Source organism: Aethalodelphis obliquidens, unplaced genomic scaffold (genome assembly GCF_003676395.1).
Source record: "Aethalodelphis obliquidens isolate GAN/ISIS:26980383/991018 unplaced genomic scaffold, ASM367639v1 scaffold2, whole genome shotgun sequence".
NCBI lineage: Eukaryota > Metazoa > Chordata > Mammalia > Artiodactyla > Delphinidae > Aethalodelphis > Aethalodelphis obliquidens.
This window is the reverse complement of record NW_020837946.1, coordinates 24,367,996-24,390,177: the sequence shown is the minus strand read 5'-3', so window position 1 is coordinate 24,390,177 and position 22,182 is coordinate 24,367,996. Positions and strand designations below refer to the sequence as shown.

The 22,182-nt window shown below is 34.5% G+C and overlaps 2 protein-coding genes across 5 annotated transcripts in view; one reads left to right on the top strand and one right to left on the bottom strand.

Moving 5' to 3' along the window:
* Window positions 1-22,182, bottom strand: part of ERBB4 (erb-b2 receptor tyrosine kinase 4) — a 1,127,099-nt gene that overhangs the window by 916,255 nt on the left and 188,662 nt on the right. The window lies entirely within an intron of this gene.
* LOC113628593 (NADH dehydrogenase [ubiquinone] 1 alpha subcomplex assembly factor 4-like) lies at window positions 5,136-5,573 on the top strand. Its single transcript, XM_027122395.1, has one exon. It carries the CDS (start codon window positions 5,136-5,138, stop codon window positions 5,571-5,573), a length of 438 nt encoding a protein of 145 aa, XP_026978196.1.

Sequence of the window (22,182 nt, the reverse complement as noted above, 5' to 3'; positions counted from 1 at the left end):
AGAGTAATCTTTTATAGCCTAGAAATAATTATCCAATGAACACAAGTATAAGAATTGATTTCTACATATTTCCATATTAGAAACTACTTAAATACTTTCATTATTGCATTTTAATCATTCCACCACCAAAAGGCCCTCTTTTGACTAAATGATTACGTATAGATCCATGTGCTGTGTTTTTACTCATTTAATAATTTTAATCATACTTTTATTTTCTCCAAATTATGCATCATCCAGATGCTTTTGATGAAAATTATTTTTCTAATTCTGATTTTTATCTAAGAGTTAAAGCAAAGACTATTTTAAGAACTTTGCTATAGTGTTTTAAAAGCATCTGAATTAGGAAAGGTAGTGTAGGAAATGGGTTGAGACTGGTATGTTTATTGTTCTTCCTCTGCTCTCTTCCAAGGCAAGCAGTAAAGAAAAATCATTCAATAGTGAGTGATAATTCCTAATAAACCTAGTAGTCATCAGCTGTGTGGCCTTGGGGAACTCACTTCACCACTCAAAGTGTAATAGTATAGCATGATGATGATGATGGTGATGATGATGATGATATTGATGATAATGATAATGATAATGTAGGCAACGCTAGCCTACCGGAAACATCATTAGCATAAAATAAGGCAGTTTTTATAAGGTAAAAGTGTTGTGAGAGATTATCATGATTATTCTGAGCATCAATTTTTTGGAGCATTAATTATTTTTTAGAGTCATGTACCACATAGAAAATATACTGAAAGATTTTCTCCCTTTCCCCGGCAAAATGAATATATGTGCACAGATTTTTTAAATGTCAGTAAAATTTCAGGAAACCTTTGCCTTTCTTAGGCCTATTCATTGACTACCCTGTTTAAGGTCCCCGTTGTGGTGGAAGTCCTTGGTTGCCTGGTCAGGAGTCAACCCCTCACATACCTCACACCTGACTACCTTCATCACAAAATTCTGAAATGTTCAAGTATGCATTAACCCATATGAATCTCCAGAATGACCTAAGTCTAAAAGCGTACGACACTCCTCAATGAATTAGTGAATTGTAACATTTTTCCCTCTCCTGCTGGACATGAAAAAGAAGTATGCTTCCATAGTTGCTTTTGGCAGCTGTCTTATGAGGACAAGGGTAACCAGACCTAAGATGAAGCCAGCACTGTGAATGGCAAATAATACCGTTAAGCCTGCGGAAAAATAACCTGCTGTACTCTGAACTTCCTGTTATAGCAAATAATAAACTTTACTCACACATCCTTGAAGTCTCAGTTCAGATATCATTTGCTTGGTGATGATGTCTCAGACTAAACCAAGCAGGACCAGTCCATCAGGCCCTCACTCTCAAAACATCTAATGTACATAGAGCTTTATCATTTAACTCAATCACAGTGATTAACATCAGTATTATAAGAAAAACTTGAACAGCTTAAGGGCAGAGTTTTTTTTTTTCCTTTGTTTGATTCATTATATTATTGCATTCACAGAACTGTGTCTGCCACATAATAAGCATTGTACATTTTTTTGTGAATTAATGAACACCAGAATACAGTTTTAAAAGACATGAATGGAAAAAAAGTAGGTGGATCCTGCTTACATTTTTCTGAATCCTATAACTAGAATTTTAGTACAAACTCTATTTCCTTGCTATGAGAAGATTAGTATAGAATTCTTCATAAAAGAGCAATAGCAAATAATGTTTATATCAGGTTTTCTGAGGTAATATTAGTTATTTGCATGTGATGGGATGAGGAATATTGCATTCAATTTTACAAAATTCTGGAAGATGATCTTTGACAACTTGAGGAGGTGTCCAATCTTTAACATTCAGTCATGGCTCAGGAATTCTTTTTCCCTCTGAAGTTCTGGTATAACATTCATCCAGAAAAGTATGCAAATAATAATTGTACAGCTTAATGAATAAACACAAAGTGACCACACCTATGTAACCACTACCTATCTAACAAGCAAAATTGTATTAGCACACCAAAAGCCCATCTTAGGCCCCAATCTTTAGAATAATGTAATAATAACATCTGCAGTGCTTAGACCAATTTAGTTCCAAAATTCCTGAAAGTAAATAATGAATGATTCATGAATAGCTATTCCATGTTAAAAACTTTATTCACTTTGGAAGGAGACATGTTAATCATTCTTAATGTACTTTCTCCTGTTTAATCCCTTCGAGCCCTTAACCTGTAGTGATTCTTGGTAGAGCAAATGAATCTAAAGATAGTCCATAAAAAGAGATTTGTAGAGTTTACATCTGGAAAACAATCTCATATGGACTATATTTAAAATTTGCCATTGATCTGTCTTGCTCATTCCTATAGTTGATGAATTCTCTCTCTGAAAAGTGAAGAAAAAAAAAAAAACCTTTCCTTTTAGAAGGATAAAACTGAAGGAAATGAGAAACATAACAATAAAAAAAAGATTAAGTCCTTCAGAAATTGGTTAATTGATTGCCTGACAATTATAAAAGAAATGCTTTAAATCTGAAAGCCATCAACCCCTGACTCTGTTTTTCTCTTCAACTTAATTAGAAGAAAATAAAACACAAATGTATTCTTGTTTAGCTGGAACTTTGGGGAAATATGTAGGAAGTTATAGGCAATAAAGTACCAGCTGCTTCTTTGTTGCTAAGTTTAACAGAGAGTGAGCAGCAAATGTATTTTTATAATTTATCATTCCTGTGTATTAAAGTTCTATGACTAGCTGCTTAGGAGAGGTTGTAAGCAAAAGCCATGTTACCAAAACTGAGTTAAACTGCAGCACAGAGATAAAAGTGTGAAACAAAGTATCATCACTAACTAAAAGCACACATTTCTTTGGGAGATAGATATCGACAAATATTTATAAGAAATATTTTCCCTATTATTTTCCAAATAAAATTGTTTGTCCATGATCTCATCAGCCTAATTATCTGGCAATAATGACATGCCAGATGAAGAGTTCTGCCTGTATATCTTACACAAGGTGATAAATAAGAGTCTCTGATAGACTCTTGAAGAGAACAGAAGAACCGAAAGCTTTTAAATGTTAATATCTTACTGCCTTTACCTACGGTAATATAATCCAGGGACTATGGACCCCAAATTAGGATGTTTTTAGTATCCAAAGTAGTTGCTTGTATGCATTTTATGACAAATACTGACGAAGAAATATGTCCATAAAATATTTCAGGTCAAAAAGCAAGTTTATATGTAAACTACATATACATAGTATATATACTATGATTCTTACTTTTAAATCATATTTATCATCTTGCATTGGAATTAAGATCACTGTTATCTTTATCTGACAAATCATTCTGAAATATAATACATTTTAAAGCTAAAGGAGCGTTCTAAAGTCCTTTGTCTTCAAGCATACACAAGTTTTATAACAAACATCAAAAATATGCTCATTGGATATAGTAATTTAAATTTTTTCTTTCTCATGACCAAATATTTGGTGAATTGCTTACAATGATTAAATGATTAGGCTCCTTAACTTAAAAAAAAAAAGTACTTCCATATGTTGTCACAAAAACTCTTTAAAACATTCTTGCGTCACTAAAGGAGACAATGTCTGAGATTACACTGACTTTTATATTTTGGGATCTTTGGAGTAATGATGTTTTACATGACCAAAGACATCTCCCGAGCCTCTATAGCCATCTGATCTTTGATTTTTACGCCTTCCCAAAGTTGGCTGCAGACATCCTCAAGACACAGATGCATCTGTTCTTTCATCCATTCTTTTAGTTAGTGTTTATTAAGAAACTACCATGGGGCTTCCCTGGTGGCGCAGTGGTTGAGAGTCCGCCTGCCGATGCGGGGGACGCGGGTTCGTGCCCCGGTCTGGGAAGATCCCACATGCCGCGGATTGGCTGGGTCCGTGAGCCATGGCCGCTGAGCCTGCGCGTCCGGAGCCTGTGCTCCGCAACGGGAGAGGCCACAACAGTGAGAGGCCCACATACCGCAAAAAAAAAAAAAAAAAAAAAAAAAAGAAACTACCATGTTTAAGATTGACATTTGCAATCCAAAAGAAGCGGGGGGTGTGTGTGTGTGTGTTGGAATATGTTTGGCCGAGAAGACAGAAAAATTCACAGGTTTTAAGACTCCAAAGACAGAAATGAGGGAATTCTAATAGCTATGACTCAAGCAAGTTCCTAGTAAGTCCCATGCTAAATAAAACAATTATTCATTGGGTGTTAATAGCGTTGGTACTTTCTAGTAGAAAAGCAGAAATTAAGTAATTTGACCATGGGTACACAGTTTCTCATATATGAACAGTAATGTCACCTTATTCATGGAGTTTGGGAGAAAATTAAATGAGTTAATATATGTAAAGTATAGTGCCAGCTAAATTGATAAGTACTCATTAAATAACAGCTACTATTATTGTTATTACCATGCTGGGTACTATTCTAAGTACTTTAAGTACATTATTTAATTTGATCTTCACAATAGCTTCATGTGGTAGATAACATAATTCCCTTTTTATAATTAGTAAACTATGAATTAGAAAAATTAAGTAACTTGTCCAATGACACACAACTAATATGTGTTGAAAATACAATTTGAACTGAGACAATCCAAGGTTCACGCTCTTAAAAACTATGTTACAGACTCAGAAACTAAAGAGCTCTTGGAGAACAAGGCAGAGTCTAACAGGAAAATAACTCAGACCCAGTATTCAAGGAAGCTCCAGATTCACACGTTTTGCTTGATCTTCTGGACTTGAACTCCCTGGGAATCCAAAACCAGATCAAAGACACATCATCAGTTCTACAGAGGCAGAAAAAAGTTAAACTTAAGTGGCTTCGGGGGTAGGAAGAGGGACTGTCTGCAGTTGGGCACAAGGGACCTACTTATGGAAAATATTCTAAAATTCCTCTGTAAGGCTTTTTTTGGGGGTGGGTGGGAGGGAATGTTCTAAAATTGGGTTAATTTTAGATGATGTTAATTCCACACAACCCAGTAAATTTACTAAAAATCATTGTATTGTACACTTAAAATGGGTGGTTTTATGGTATGTATATACATTATACCTCAAGAAAGCTATTATTTAAAACAATTTTTTAGCCCAGTGCACCCTGGAGGTTGCCCATGACAGTGTTTAACCACATGTGTGGTGTGAACTTACAGGCATCATGTTGTGAAGAGATGGGGGCTGCGGTGACTCATGCAATCAGGAATTTCAACCTAGAGAACCGGGCGCAATGGAAAATCAGCAAGATGAAGCCCTTCCCCGCTCCCAGGCACCCCTCCACCAAGAACCTCCTGCGAAAGCACATGAGCAGCCATCCAGAAATTAAGGGAGAAATTGCTAGAAAAAATGACAAACTGCTGTCATTACTAAAAGATGTGTATGTCGATTCCAAAGATCCCGTGTCTTCTGTGCAGGTAAAGGATGCTGGAAAACGTCAGAAGCCAAAGGAGTTCAGCTTGCCGGAAAACCATCATCCTGACATGATGAATATTAAGAACATTCCCAAAGGCAAAATTTCCATTGTAGAGGCACTGACACTTCTCAATAATCATAAACTTTATCCAGACACATGGACTGCTGAGAAAATAGCAAGATGTAAATTCTCTTCTTAAATATTTCATAACTTTTGAAGTCAAAAATCTTATCCCCTGAAGGCAAGAAAGCAATACAATCAAAATGAAGAGAATCCTGAAATTACTTTTCCTTAATGTACTGTGTCCCCGTACCCTGTTTATTTTCTCATTTTTAGCATATTAAATTATATAAATTTAAAAAATAAAATTAAAATAAAATAAATAAAAATTTTAAACAAACCAATAAAACATATAGATATTATGTTTCTGCTCTAATCAACCCTGAATCTCCAAGTTGGGCCTAATGAATTGATACTTGTTAACTAAATCTATAATAGTTTTTCACTACTGTGAAATAAATGACCCTAAAAACTAGTGGTGTAAGACAACTTTTTTATTTTATTAATACCACAATACTGTAGGTGAGAAATATGAGCAGGGCTCAGATGGGTGTGCCTTTGCTTCTCTAGTCATTGAGGAAACTCAGTGGTACTCTTCTGGTAGATGGGATGGTCTGGTGGGTCCAAGATGGTTTCAATCACATGGCTGGAGTCTGGGGTTGAATGAGTCAAAGAATAAGACTGCCTGCCAACCAGAGGTGCCTCATGTGGCCTTTCCATGTAGCTTAGCATGTCACAAGATAATGGCTTCAGAATAGTCAAACTTCTAACATGGTGGCTCAAAGCTCTTAGTGAACACAATGGAAGCTGCATCAGTTTTATGACCCAGCCTTGGAAGTCATACACTACTACTTGTGTGTCGTCTATCAGGCAAAGCAGTCACAGCCTTCCTAGATTCAAGAAGAGGGGAAATAGAATTCACTTCTTGTTGGTGAAGAATAAGGTCACATTGCAGAGGAACATGTGAGACTGGAGATATTGTTATGGTCATCATTTAAAAATACAGTCCATTGTCATAATAGTTTACAACAATAATCACCATTAATAGAGGGTTCAGAAAAGTCTGTTAATTCTTCAAAACTTCAAATGTCTGAAACTTTGAGGTTATCACACATCATGATATGTAAATTAGAAGGAATTTGGAGGGTTCATGGTGATATTCCCAAATACCTCAAGAAATTCACACAAGAAACTTGCTTCCTGGAAAAATCCTGACTTTCAGGCATGATTATACACTTAATTTCCCTTGTGCTTCCTTATGAAAACAATTTGTTTACATAAAAAATTAGTTTAATTTCCTTTTAGTTTGAGATTCTAATACAGTAGCTGAATACAGCTGTAAACTGTCTCCTTATAAAATATTTAATGCTGACTATGGCCATTTTTATTCATGCATTTCCTAGATGGAATATGACATTTGATGACTTTTGCCCAAAATAACCTTTTTTTTTTTTTTTTTTTTTTTTGGTATGCGGGCCTCTCACTGTTGGGGCCTCTCCCGTTGCGGAGCACACGCTCCGGACGCGCAGGCTCAGTGGCCATGGCTCACGGGCCCAGCCGCTCCGCGGCATGTGGGATCTTCCCGGACCGGGGCACGAACCCGTGTCCCTTGCATCGGCAGGCGGACTCTCAACCACTGCGCCACCAGGGAAGCCCCCAAAATAACCAATTTTTAAATTACAGTCACAAATGCATTACATTTATCCTATGTTTTAGTAAACATTTTAGAGCATATGACAGAAACATATACTAAAAACAGGTTTAATTTAAAACCCCTTCAGTTTCCTATACATCAACCTCTGAAATTCCAACCCAGAAACTTTTCAAAAAAGTGAGTTAGGTGAAGGAAATGAAGAGAAAGGGAGGAAAAAATAAACCAAACAATTAAACAAAGGGCAGAAAAAGTAGTTTTAATCTCTGGTTTGGCCATTAACAACCATTATGTTACCTTCCACAAGTCACTTAAGGCCTGCTGGGTTCAGTCCTCGTATGACAATGAGGGGCTGGACTGAATCTATGTGGTTTTTTGTTGTTGTTGTTGTTGTTGTTGCTTTTGGTGATGGAGGTGTGACTTAAACAATAAAAAAGCACTTCCAGAAAAAATACATTAAAGCTAAACATACATGATTGGAGTTATTCTGGTTGAAAAGTGGGTGAGGTCATCTGGAGACCAACCAGCTCAACCTCCCCTAATCACCAGCTCCTCTGCCGCTAACCCCTATACCAGCTTTTTTTTTTTTTTTAAATAACTATCATGGAATCCTATCTCTAAAACATAAAATTTGAAAGTCACTAGATTAGATGGTCTCTAAAGGATCCTCCTTGAAGAGCAAATACTCTTAGGAGCTAGAAGAGTAACTACTGGGTAAATTTTTATATAACAAATGTGATTACCCTAATGGGTAGGACCATGGATATACATGTGTATTCATAAATACGCCCTTAACAATAAATGAGTCTATGCATTTGATTTTCCATGCAAATATATAATTTTAGATATATAATAAAAGCAACTACTATCTAGGAGATAGTATCTATCTATCATTAGGTAGTGAGAGAGTACCTAATGAAGTATTAAAGTTATCTACCATCTCAAAGCAATCTTAAACACAGTTACCAGTTTCATTTTTTTCACATGAGGAAACATAAGCTTGGGAAGGTTTAGCAACTCGCATGGGGTCAACAGCTAGAAAGGGGTAGACACAATATTTGAATGTGGAATGATCTTAAGCCAGAGTAAATGTTTGTTTGTTTGTTTTTCCCCCACTGTATCAGTAGGTTTCCTGTCTCTGTGAGTGGTTGCTCCAAGGAACAAGTGGTTTGGGGCTTTCTCCTGAAGAATGGGTTGGGACTTAGTCCCTGACACTGAGCTGGGATGGTGTCAAAACTGAGGATCAAGTGCCCCATATTCCAAGGAAATGATGCAGTGGATAGTGTTTGGAGAAAGGAGGGATGGAAAGGTAGTTAGGCTTCAAGCTTCCATCTTGCCCCTCTCTCTCTTCCTTTTTTCCTCCTGATTTGATGAAAACCCCTATGATTAGAAAATAAATGTGGGGGGAATGATGTACATATTTATACCTAATCACATAAGCTGCCTCTGGTTATGAGCCATCTATAGCCATAACTAATGGCAGACATACGCACAGGAATGTGTGCGTAGGTGTGTGTATTCTTCTCTACCTAGTAGAGAAAGGGTGAGAATCTTTGTACCCCTAGTTTTGCAGGATCCTATATGTGTCTTCTTGTATGTTTTGCTAATGATCTAGGCTTTCCATCCCTTTAACTTATGAGACTATTTAAAACTAGAAATGACCTTGTATAGCAACTGGTTCAACTTTTCATTGACTCAACCACAGTCACACAACTAGTTCATATGTGGGCTGAACCTAGAATTTCTCAACGCTGACATCCTCCAGTTAAGGGAATCTTGCAAACCAAGACTGTACACACACTAACATGAACATGCTACAGGACAAACTATTAAAGTAAGAAAGCAACTTAGAGAAAACCTATTCCTCACTCCTTTATTTTTTAGATTACAAAAGTGTCACCCAGAGAGATGGAAAAATTGTAATATTTTAAAGTAAATAACAGATGCCAATCTAGAGCTTCTATCCATTATACATTGTGGTTAGAGATAATTTTATTAAACTAAATCAAAGTAGTGTGTACCACTGGTGAGATCTTAACCCTCTCTGAGAAATATACATTTTTGAATACAACTCTCCTTTTGTTATTTATAAACTTTCTCGAAGACAGGAATTAATGTTTCATGTGTTTTTTGCCCTTTTTGCATAGTGACTTATCTACAGTTAGTGCTAAAGAAGCATTTATTTGACTAATAACAGTCTTAAACTCAATGACAAACACCAGTGCAATACTTAAGCACAAATGAGTCTATATTGTGTTAAAGAACAGCTGCAGAAGACCCACCCGATCATGCATCCTATTGCCTCAGGTCATCCATATATAATTAGTTTTAAACTACCTAAGGCATTTTCAAGACAAATTAACTAATAAATGTAAGCATAAATTTGTTTCTTTAGAAGAGACTATTTAAATTGTTCTGAAAGTATGCCTCTCTACGCCTGAAGGCAAAAATCATGCCACCACTCTGCCTTTGCTCTTTCAAACCAAATACAGCTTATTCTAAATTTATCTTATCTGTCTTATTTTTTTAACTCTATAATTAGTTAATATAATTAATGCCTTCATTATTATTTTATTATTCTTAGACCCTTTCTAAGATTTCTGGCATTATTCCTGTGATCCACACAGAGAAAGATGAAAAGAGTTCAATTTTTCTCTGGGTTGGAATACAAATGGTCTCCTCAGTTCCAAAGATTGGTGATCTTTTTGATCTTGACACTTAGGGGAACAATTTAAAGTTTAAAAAATGGGTGAATGAAAAGAATGTCTATTTGGGTTTCTTTGTGATAAGGTCCAAAAGGAAATTTGAATTCTCCCTGCTAAAAATCTCTGGAGCTATGTAAACCACTGAAAGGCAGGTGGTGATTTTTTTTTCCTTCTCAGGGATTCTACAACTAAAGAAGAGGAGGACATAAGTCTAGAAAGAAATGGATATAGAATAGGATACTGATCAGCATGAGATCATGATCTTTATCAATGATCTTTATCTATTTCCTTAGATAAAGAAATTCTAACAATCCCCAGAGACGATTCCTGTTAGGTGATTAAAATACAGACTACACATGTATATACTTACACACACACTTAAATTTAGTACATCATAGTAAAGTATACTCAAAGTTTGCTCATTCATTCAACAAATAATTTAGTGCCTACCATACACCAGGCTATAACCTGGGAAAATCTGGTTAAAATGCATTCTAATTGCTAGATTTTGGAGTACCAGTAAATGATCTTATTCATTTCTTATTCAGTCTGAAATTTCTGAATCTGGGTGGTCATAACAAATCTTCAGTAATAGTTCCAACATTCGTCCATACAATAACATAATCTGGGTAGCTTTAAAAATATATATTGCTTCTGAGGCCCACCCATACATCTATTTAGTCAGAATTCCAGTTTTAGGGGATGGCAAATGGGTAGTTGTTTTTGCTGTTGTTTTTAACCCCTTCAGTCATTTTAATGCAGTTTGTTTGTGGACCAGAGCTTTGGAACCACTGGTCCTGGGTTCATCATCTTTATTCCTAACAAGAAACTATCCTTGACTAAGTCAGTTAAGGGACATATTACATAAACCCATTACAATAACTGCTCCAAAGGGACTATTCCTACTCAGATAGTGGTACTGCCATGTCTATTAAAATTAGAAGCACACTAGATTGGAGGCTTATTTCAGGGGAGATGCTTCCTTTTTATTTATTATTTTTTAAATTATTTATTTTTTGAAGTAAAACTGACATATTATTTTCAGATGCACAACATAGTAATCTGATATATTTAAACATTATTGTATGTATATAACTGATTCATTTTGTTGTAAAGCAGAAACTAACACACTATTGTAAAGCAATTATACTCCAATAAAGATGTTAAAAAAATAAACATTATGAAATGATCACTACGATAAGTCTCGTTACCATCTGTCACCATACAAAGTTATTACAATATTATTTACTATATTCCCTATGCTGCACATTACATCCCCATGACTTGTTTTATAACTAGAAGTTTGTACTTCTTAATCCCCTTCCCCTATTTTGCCCATCCCCCCCAACCCATAACCACTGGTTTGTTCTCCTTAAATAGTTTAATATTATACTCACTTAAAATTATACCCTCTTCCATCCATAACTTTTTAAAAACCTCAAAATATGGGTACCTGCAGAACTGCACATGTATGAAAAGATTCGTGGATGATTTAACTTTTCCAAATTCTCTCAATAAATTTATGATAAAGTTAGCTAGAATCCAATTCTATTTATTATTTACCACTCTTAATTCTCTCTTTCTCTCTCTTTTCCTCATATTTTGCTCTATCTACTGAATGACTACTTATCTTTCAATACCCAGGATACTTACTGGAAATTTTTCTTCATACCCCTACAATGTAATCCCCAGGGCAGAAGGCATATTTGAAATTTTGTTCACTGACATATCGTCCCAGAAAGGACAGAGCCTGGCACAAAGTAGGTGCTCAATAATTATTTGTTGAATAAGTGAATAAACGAATGAACAATAAATAAATAAATCTCATTATTTCTATTCCTGTAGCACCAAGGCATTATTAGTTAAAATGAACTTATTGGTAATTTAGCAATGGCTAGTAGTAGTTAATATAAGTATTTTAGCACTTGTCATTTTGCGTTATAATTATTTGTTTCCATGACTGACTCAAGCTGTGCCTTGTGTATACATCTCAGTCTCACTCAATGCATGGCATATGGTACACATTCAATAAACGTTATCTGAATGAATGGATAAATAGAACAAGTTATCTCTCAAGATTCATATTTAATTTATTACAAATCTGATACCCATAAATTTAGATTATTTAAACATGATTCAAATACAGAAATTTAAGTGACTATTTCAATTCATGACAACATTCTCTATTGGCTGGAAAAACATAAATTCCAAGGGGGTAATATAAATACATCTGTGGAACATCATTAATTTCAGTGCTCATATTTCATAATCAAGCAAGTAAAAATAGATTACTTTATGAAGGTTTATGTTTGGATAAGTCCTTATGCAATAATATATTAAGGAAAATACTTTGTTTTAATTTAAATTATTGCTTACCAGTTTTACCATTACATGTCTGAATCCTGAAAGAAAGTCATTCAGTAAGAAATAAAATCTAAATATTGTCCTATAGTGGTACCTTTGCCTCTGTATCCTTTTTAAAGTATCAATTACTATCAATGGAGTAGAATGTTATGTCTAAATTGTAAAAGTTCTAAATTGGATAAAGAGGAACTATAATACATATTCAAAAGCCTTCAAAATAAGACATGGAGTAAGTTAAAACCCATATTATATAATAGATGATTATATTTTTCACAATATAAAATTGATAGGCTTTTATAAATACAGTTGACCCTTGAACAACATGAGTTTGAACTGAATGGGCCACTTATACACAGATTTCTTCTTAATAGTAAATACTACGGTACTACACCATCTACACTTGGTTGAATTTGTGAATGTGGAAACATGGATACGGAGGAAGCGTAAATACAGAGGGCCAACTCTAAATTATACTCTGATTTTTGACTCTGATGCCCCATCCCCTTCATTGTTCAAGGGTCAGTGTAACACATTTTGGAACAGATTACAATTACTAATTTTACTTATGCAAGTAGTATGTGGGTTAAACACAAATGGAGGCATAAGTACATCAGTGAAACGTACTTTTCTAACCCATAATAATTATCTTGATATGTTATGACAGGTGGATTTGAAGTTTTCTGATTCATCACTGTAAAAATAATTTATAAAATATAAAAAATAGTAAAATTGTTAAAAATCAGCGAAAACATCCACATACACAAAGATGCCTATTGTTTGGAATTTATTAGTCAACTTTAGATACCATATGTGTTGACTGCTACACTTGAAGGAAAAAAGCATTATGCCTACAATTCAACAAAAGTCTGAAGTCTGGAATATCTGGAGCAAAGAAAATGTGTTATATAACTTCCAATACAGTATGGAATCAGGAAGCCAATGGTTTGTAATTTGAAAAAGAAAATGAAGGTATTTTTTGGCATCAAGTTCCTCAAGAAGAGTGAAGGAGAAATAAATGAAGGAAAGAAAAATCTTTTTACGATACCCAGGATAATATGAATTCTGGTTTGATTTCATCAATAGCAGTCATAAGGAATACCATTTAAGGGATTAATATAGGATAAACAAGCAAAGATTACTTAAAGTTACACAGGAGGCAAAGTAATTAGAGCCTTCAGACTTTTGTGGATTAGGATTAATCATGGCACAGGTAAGCCAGAGATTTGAAACACGAAGAATGGTAACAACATGAGATCCAATGGTGGAAAGGAGAGCAAACGTTTTGAAAACCCCCAGATTGAGTAAAATTAAACGGATGTCCTTACCTCAAGTCTACTCATAGCTTTTTATATACAATGCCTAACATACAAAAGGTTCTAACTTACTCCATAAACATGTTTTTCAATGAAAAGTGAGTAAAGCATGCAGTGTTTCTCAAACAGAATGCTCAGAAGAATCCCTTCATAAGCAGGCATTTGGGAAGCTGCCAAAGCATAGGGAAGCACTAATGTTCTAGAGAATACTCTTTGGGAAATGCTGTTCTAAACTGCTGAAATAATGAACATAATTTTGGAAAAAAAAGTTTATAGTAAATCCCTGTTTTTTGATGTTTTGCTTAGTTTGTGTTCACTGTGATTTTGGCGTATCTGTGACCTTTTTTCCAACAGTTTCCCTTTAATTGAGGACTTGACTAGATTTCTAATTTACAATATTTATATAATATTTCTGCTTTCTTTTCATTTAGATATCAGGAGGCTATTATAGATGGAAGACAAACTTATAAATGTACCATTTCCCTTCAGAGTTAACGGAATCTATCTTGATTTTTTATTTCACCTTTTCTTTTGTGAGTTATATATTTTTCTTCCAGAATAAAACTCTGCCGAAGATCTCTTGAAAGCTCATAGATACAAAATGCACTTTCAACCAATATTGGTTTGTAGACACTTGATGTAAATGATGCAATTTTGCTTACTATCTTAAAAAGTCATTTATGACACAGACATATATTTCTTTTTTACTTTGAGAGCCAAAAATCACAGACAAAATTTCAGTCTACTGTGAGGGCACCACACTGCTCTGAACTACCTGAACTGCCAGTGAGATGTTTTTGCTTTTGTTAAAGATGTCCTTGCCAGTATTCTGAATCATAGCAGGACTGGAATACAATGCTATTATTTGCATAATAACTTTCTAGTAAACTCATCCTAACTTTCCATGTTCCACTGAAGTTAGGTTTCACAAATATAACCAAAATTTTCTTCAGGTCAGACACTTCTCCTTGGAGAGCAGTGCTTCTCAAACTTTAAGACACCTATGAATGACCTGAGGATCTTATTAAAATATAGATTCTGATTAAGTTGGTCTGAGGTGAGGCTTGTTATTCCGCATTTCTTATAAGTCAATACTGCTGGTTGCGGACCACGTTTTGAGTGGCAAGGTTAAAGTACATGAAGTGTCACTGTTGACTTGGAAACAAATTCCCCCAGTTTCTATGGAATGTACTGCCTAACATCCAGCATATCATAACTTAAACATTGTAAGAATATTTATTCTCTTTTCTCCAAATACATTTGTATAAAGATTTATATTTTAAGAGCCAGACCTGGCCCAATGCTCTCAGAAGAACTACAAATAGCTTGGGTTACTCTTTTTTCCACTTGAGTTGTCATTTTCCCCCCAGGCATTCTTACCTTTATATCATTTACAAAAGAAAACACTTACACAATAGGATATGGCAAACCAATAAACTCTGCTCTTGGTCTATCATAACCTTTCTATTATACTCAGGACATGATGACCCATTTTACAAAATATAACGCAAATATTGTTAAAATCATCCCAGGACTAAAGAGGACAGCTTTCATATTCTAGTAAGTGTGTGTGTATATATGTAATTTATATTCAACCAATCCACCTTCACAAAACTGTAGATGGCACCTGTTTTTTCAAACTGTTGGCCCCTCTCTCAACTCTATTACAATGTTTTAGTGTGACTAGGTGTCACCAGGAATATTACTGAAAATGCTAATTCCATGCCTACCCCAGGAGAGTCTCATTCTACAGGTCTGGAGTGACGCCTGAGAATCCACATTTTAGCAAATACCTCTTGCATGTCTAGTGTAATCGAAAAGTTTGAGGAATACTGCCCTAGGAGCAATCCTGACCAAAGTTCCAACATCAATCCACCCTTGCTACTAAAGGCCTGATATTGTTCATTATTGAAACTTTTACACTTTCCAAAGTTTCTGTTTTCAAATATACTCCTGATCCACAATTAGCCCATTTGTCACTGTTTTGATAATATCTCTGGTTTCACCATTCCTTCTTGGACTTAAGGACCTTAACTCATATGTCTTCTCTAGGGATTACAGTTTATCTTCCAGACCAGACACTTTTGAGAGAAATAGGGAGCACAATTAATAATTATGCCGGGATAATTGGAATAAACTGGAACCGTCCTGAGCAGACTACATCATACTGAACTTGAATCCTAAATCAGGGAACTCTTTATGTAATACTTTTCTACACATACCCACACAACTCACTGACAGGTATAAACTGAAGCAACTGGGCTTTTGTTTAGGCATTGTATCAACACTGACTCATGTCCCTCTCCTCTAAGTATTGATTTATCTAGTTAATCATGGAAGGACATTCAGAAAAATAACCCTTTTCAATTTTAACAGGATCAAAGTACACTTAAATGGATGTTCCATGTTCATATGGAGAAACTGAGGACAATTCATGCAATATAACGAGATTAATTATATAGAGCATTAAGGAAAACAGACATATATTCTAAAGCTTACTTCATCCTTCTGCCTATTATATTAAATTGGAATTTTTAAAGACAATTAAGATGAAAATACCACCTTTAAAATTGTTTCTAGTGCATTAGATTAAAAGAAAGCAACAAACTAAGTTGAAAGTTTTAAAATGTAGTGTAGTATTAGTAAATCATATACTCCAGGCTAACCTTACAGGTATGTGTTATTTTTATAAATTAACTAGAACTGGTTTAACCCTAGGGTCAGGTTCAAGTGGTATACACCAGCAGTCAGATTACAACTTGATGCAAATTTTGTCTCATTAAAAAAGTCACACACTGCTCCACTTCATTTGCAAGATAATTATACATGTGGCCAAGGTCAGAAGATTTTCCTTCTATTGCTTTCACTGAAGGAATTCAGTTTTTTTTTTTAAATGCAGCTAAACTGTGGGAAAGATTTCCTAATTTATTTTCACTTGAGGAAATAGCAAACTTCTAAAAACCTCAGAGGTTTTGTGCTCATTTTTGATGTTTTTTGTTTAAAAAAAAAGAAATCATATAAAAATCTGCTCATTTTAGATTTTGAGAGAGGATATACTGTACTATAATTCTATAGTAAAAAATAGAATTTTTCTCAGTGTAAAAAACTCTCATTCTATAATTCCCAGAGAAAAAGAGAAAATTATTAGTGTCAAAATAGCTAAAATTCCCATAACTTAGTGGTGATATGAATTTTAAAAAGTGTGTTTAAATTGTGCTCAAACACACAAAATATGATAAATGAGGTCCTACTAGAAATGAGAAGAGAAATATGGTGCTTTTATTTATTTATTTATTAATAGCTCTTGAGTATAATTGCTTCACAATACTGTGTTAGTTTCTGTTGTACACCAAAATGAATCAGCCATATGCATACACATGTCCCCATATCCCCTCCCTCTTGAGCCTCCTTCCCATCCTCCCTATCCCACCCCTCTAGGTCATCGCAAAGCACAAAGCCGATCTCCCTGTGCTATGCTGCTGCTTCCCACCAGCCAACTATTTTACATTCGGTAGTGTATGTCAATGCTACTCTCATTTCGCCCCAGCTTCGCCCTCCCATCTCCTGTCATCAAGTCCATTCTCCATGTCTACATCCTTATTCCTGCCCTGCAACTAGGCTCATATTCCATATATATGCATTAGCATATGGTATTTGTTTTTCTCTTTCTGACTTACTTCACTCCAAGTGATGGACTTAGAGATAACAGACTCTAAGTCCACCCACCCACCTCACTACAAATAACTCAATTTTGTTTCTTTTTATGTCTGAGTAATATTTCCATTGGTGCTTTCAGATCACTGAGATGCATCACCACTTTTAGGTTCTTGATTCAAATTTATATTCTAATATTCTCTGGCCTCAAGATATTTTCAGTCACTTCCTTCTTCTGTAGTTAAATACAATTATTTTAATATACATTTTTTTTGTCCATTAGGTGCTACTAGAATTTTTCTAGGTGAACATTTATCTTACATACTCTATCTCAGTTAATATTCTCAGATAATCACAGTTGATTTAACTTACAAGATTTATCAAGGTCTTAAAAATATAGAGAGAGCTCTTTGCTTCATTTAGGAGCAAATCACTTCCTCACGACTATGTTTCCAAATGTGTTACTTAATGAAATATTTAATTTCATTATGAATCTTTAAAAATTGTTTTTCCCACAAACAACAAGCAGTTGATGAGAGAAATATGAAACAGAAACATTTGGATCTTTTAAATAAAGTAAAAGCTGATATTTGCTACAGAACTCTGAAATGAGAATGCAAAAATATTTAATATTATACAAAAATAGAAAATTACTATAGCAGGGTTTTTTTTGTTGTCTTAGGGGACTATACTAAGTATTGTTTAAGAAGAGAAACTGACTTTAAACAAGGTTCTTTTAGCCATCTAAAATTGTTAGAAAGTAACAATTTAAAAAAAATCTAAAATTGTTAGAAAGTAACAATTTTGAAAGTATTCCAGAAATGTCTTAATTTTTTTGATAAGTTGTATTATTTGCATATATATAACCCATAAGGTATTTTCAAATTTTCAGTTTTTTAGCTGCCCTTTACTTTTCTTACTATTTAAAAGAAGATTAGGTTACAGTTTCACAGTCAAATTTCACTTCCTTTGTTGTTCTTCAGCATATGTTTTCTTCATTGATTCTAATAGCTCTTGGTTGTTCAATAGTAAGAGGCATCTCATATTAAATAGGCCCAGACTACCCCTATTTGATTAAATGACAAAGAAACTCTTTCCACACTTGAATCATGCTCCTCAGAGCCCCCTTCTCTAGGCCCCAACCTGTCCTTGGCCAGCTTCATCCAGTTTCATCAAGAAACTGATTTCGTTTAGCAAAGGTTCCCTCACCCTTGGGATCTGATACCCAGGATATCTGATCAAATTCTTCATCTCCCACTTTCAATATCTTAACATTCTGGACTGCCTTCAGCAAGAATCCTGTTTAGTAGATCTAACAAGAATGGCCCCAGCCTTGATGTTTTCTCTTAGCAATTTTCCATTCATTAACCCCCACTCTGCTCTTTGGTTATAAATCTCCATTTGTCTTTGTTCTATTCAGAGTTGAGTCTGATCTCTATCCCCCATTGCAGTAGTACTTCCCTCTGAAATAAAATATTCTTTACTGCCTTTAACAAGTGTTATGAAGTATTTTTTTAAACCAGGAAGACCCAATATATGCCCCATAAAAATAGTAAAAATAAAGCATTTATTTAGTCTTTAGCTACCTCAAATTATATTGCAGAAGAGCATGAATAAATAGAGAAATCAAACTGGTCAAAGGCTATCCTCATTCTCATCAGGTTGGTCTGTGACTTGACCTTGAGTTTCAAAGAACTATCAGGGAGCTATGGGGCAAGGAAACCAGTAGGAAATGGATAATCTAGAAAGTGCTATGAATCTTCTATGAAGAACAATTATAGAATTACTATATAATAATCAAGACTTTACTTTTTAGAGATAATACATCGAATGCATAGAAAACTAAAGTAGATTGATTGGAGAGTCCTGAGAAAGTTAATCAGTAAAACCAGAGTATTCTACTTCCCAGAGGGATTGTTATTGGGAGACGATGAAGAGATTGTGAAATCAGGAATGGGAAGATTAATATCTGACAGGGTAAATGACTTCGGCTCTGTCAGAGAATCTACAGAGTTTAAGCTGAAATTCTTTCCTTCCTGTCAAATTTGAAGGTGGTCCATATAATGCATTCCTGTCCCACATAGCTCCAATAGCACTGCAAAAACTCAGAGCTTGTGCACAAAGAAAGAGTAGGAATAGCCACACAAAGAAAGTCCACTCCTTGGGTAACTTGGCAGCAGTTGCAGGCATGTTTTAGAAAGTACGTTAAAGTACAATAGATCTATTTGTGATTCAGCATTGGTATGTATTTGCTTAAAATTAAAGCAGGGATAACTAGAGCTACCTGAATAAAACTGTAATACAAAATTTGAAAGATGAACTTTGGAAAAGTATAGAGATTCAGAATCTTGTGAAATTGATGGACGAAAACTGAAAGAAAAAAAAAGGGTCTTTCTACATCAAACCAGTATAGAAAGGATAGGACTAACAAGTGCCTCCACAGATGTAGAACTTGGTCAGTGTGGAAAGATGACCTGCAAAAATCAGTACGACACATTTTCATGTAAAATTGAGATAACAGTAGCACTTATTTTGGGGTGTTACTTTAGAAAATAATAATGATACTGAACACTTACTACATACTAGATTGTTACTCTGAGTCCTGTTAGAAGCAGATGCCGAGACTATAGTAGACATATAAGAGATTCATCAGGGTAAATGCCTATGAGGGAAAATACACAGTGCATGAGACCATAATGCAGTCTAAATTTGTAGTAGAGGGAAGAGAGGGAAGGAAGGGTGATTGGGTGGAAGTCTTAAACTGCTGTGCAGTTCTAAAAAAGTTTCACAAAGCCAATGGTGAGTCCTGAAGCCAAAGCTACATGAAACAAGAGTCCCATGTCTCTCAAGAATGCTTGGATTAGTAGCCATGTCATGCTTAGTCATTTGCTGGGAGCTATCATGGAAAGTGTAGCTTCAGCATTTTAGTAGTCAGGAGTAACCAAGGTTAAAGACCTGAAAAGGAAATTTTCATGGCTGCCACATAGACATTGCACTAGGAAATTAATAAGCATTAGCTGCTATGATCATTTTTTAAAATTATTTTCACATTATAATGTTTTTTTCTTTTTTTTTTAATTTTTTTTCTTTAAACTCTCTGTATACTGACTGAACTTTGCATATAGCTTATTATAAATGAACATTTCATGTTATCAATTTGTGCAACATTCTAACAGCTGGAAGTTTGCTTTCCAGGACAGTTTGCTTTTTTGAATATCAGAAAGGGTACAAATTTTGAGTATTTTAAATGGACAGGTTTTTGAGTTGAAGAGATGCCTGAAGTTTGGGAAGGGCACCTGTCATTCGTCAATCACAATGGCTTCCTTTTTATCAGTTGAATATCCAGGTGTACTCTTGAGAAAGGATCCTGCATCTAACAAAAGTCTGAAACCTATTGTTTTTATTGGTTTTTGTCCTGATTATTCTGTGAGAGTTATTAAAATTTTTTAAATGACTGCTTATTTTAGTAATAAGAATCATGAGTCATATTAACTTAATAAAAAGCAAGACAAAGACGCTGAAGGTCTTGAATCTTTAGCCTCACATTCATGAAAACAAAGCCATATCTCTGTGTTTTCAATTATGAAGGGGAAATTAATGCCCCAACAGTACTTACTCCTGCCTGATGGTCCCAGATATTACTTTAATAAGCAGTATGTGCCATTTTTTACAAGATCATTAAACTTCCAATCTCTTTTATGAGTTATGAATAGATTATATTCTAGTTCCTAAACAATGACTTCCCATTATACAACACTGGAGTTTTATAAACATATTTTCAAAATACTACTCTTCTTATTCATATTTAGCTTCTAATTTATGAACAAAGAAGGCCCAAGCTTTTACATCATCTATTTACAGGCTCTCTTTTATTTATAACTAGTGGAATTATTCCATTAATCTTTAACCCATGAATTTCTATTTTTTCTACTTGTCAAGTAACTCTCAATTCAAATGATCAACAATAAACCCCACAGTACCAACCTGAAATTATGATCTTAATGATTTTATAGATTATATTTTTCATTTCATCAGCCAGGTCACCCATGAACATGTTCAATAATTTCATGTGTCTTTGGAACATCATTCAATATTCCCCTGATCTACAGCCCAAACCCAGGCTGACACTGAACCACTAATAGTACTCTTGTGACTTTAATACTTTTCTACATGAGACTCTAAGTCTCAAGTGATTCCTACCACACACTTCCAGTAAGCATGTATCATGTAGAAATAAAGTCAATGCTGAGAGAGAGAAGTAAAAACTATCTATTGCTTTATCTATACTTGTCATTCTGTCACACTCCAGAGTATTCAGATGAAATTAAATTATGTCTGTTCATTTTGATCCTAAAGTAATAGGAATAACACATGATTTCCTTGTTATAGTAGAACAATGCTATAAATCACTATGTACTACCACATAAAATTCTAAATGCATTGACTAGAACAGAAATTTATAATAGGGTTTTTCTGAATTTGAAAGAAGGCCAAAAAAGCATAGATTTCTGACTTTTATAAGTAAAGGACCTAGAGAAAGCAATCCCTGTCATCTCATTCTAAGCACATAAGTTCAACAAAATGCATTGCAAAACAACCCATAACATTAGTATTATGCATAGTTACTTTCAAAGCTTTAATGAATTAGATCTATTTCTTGTCACATAAACACTGAAAAAGTACCATTCTTGATTCTGCAAAGAGATGCATACATTTCACAAGTCAGACTAGGTTATTTAAACTTAATTTTATGTATTAATTTTTCATGCTTAAGCCATATTTTATATTTCTACCTATGTTTACATTTGCCAAATATTTATACTACTGTTTATGTTATGTACAGCCGTGCTTGAGAACTCATTTCTTACAATAAATGATATATAAAGAATAAAATAATTCTAATCAAGATTATTTTTCATTTTTATATAATTGCTTTATCCTAAAACCAAAGCCTTGATATTCTGTTTTCCAAGGAATAAAAAATAAAGAATCTTCTTAAAACCCTTTCATAGTACGTGCCAGTAGTGGGAAAAACTTAAGAAAGAAAGAAAGAAATTGTGG

What these genes read in the sequence shown, in the direction of transcription:
- LOC113628593 (XM_027122395.1), top strand. Translation starts at nt 5,136, where the DNA reads ATGGGGGCTGCGGTGACTCATGCAATCAGGAATTTCAACCTAGAGAAC.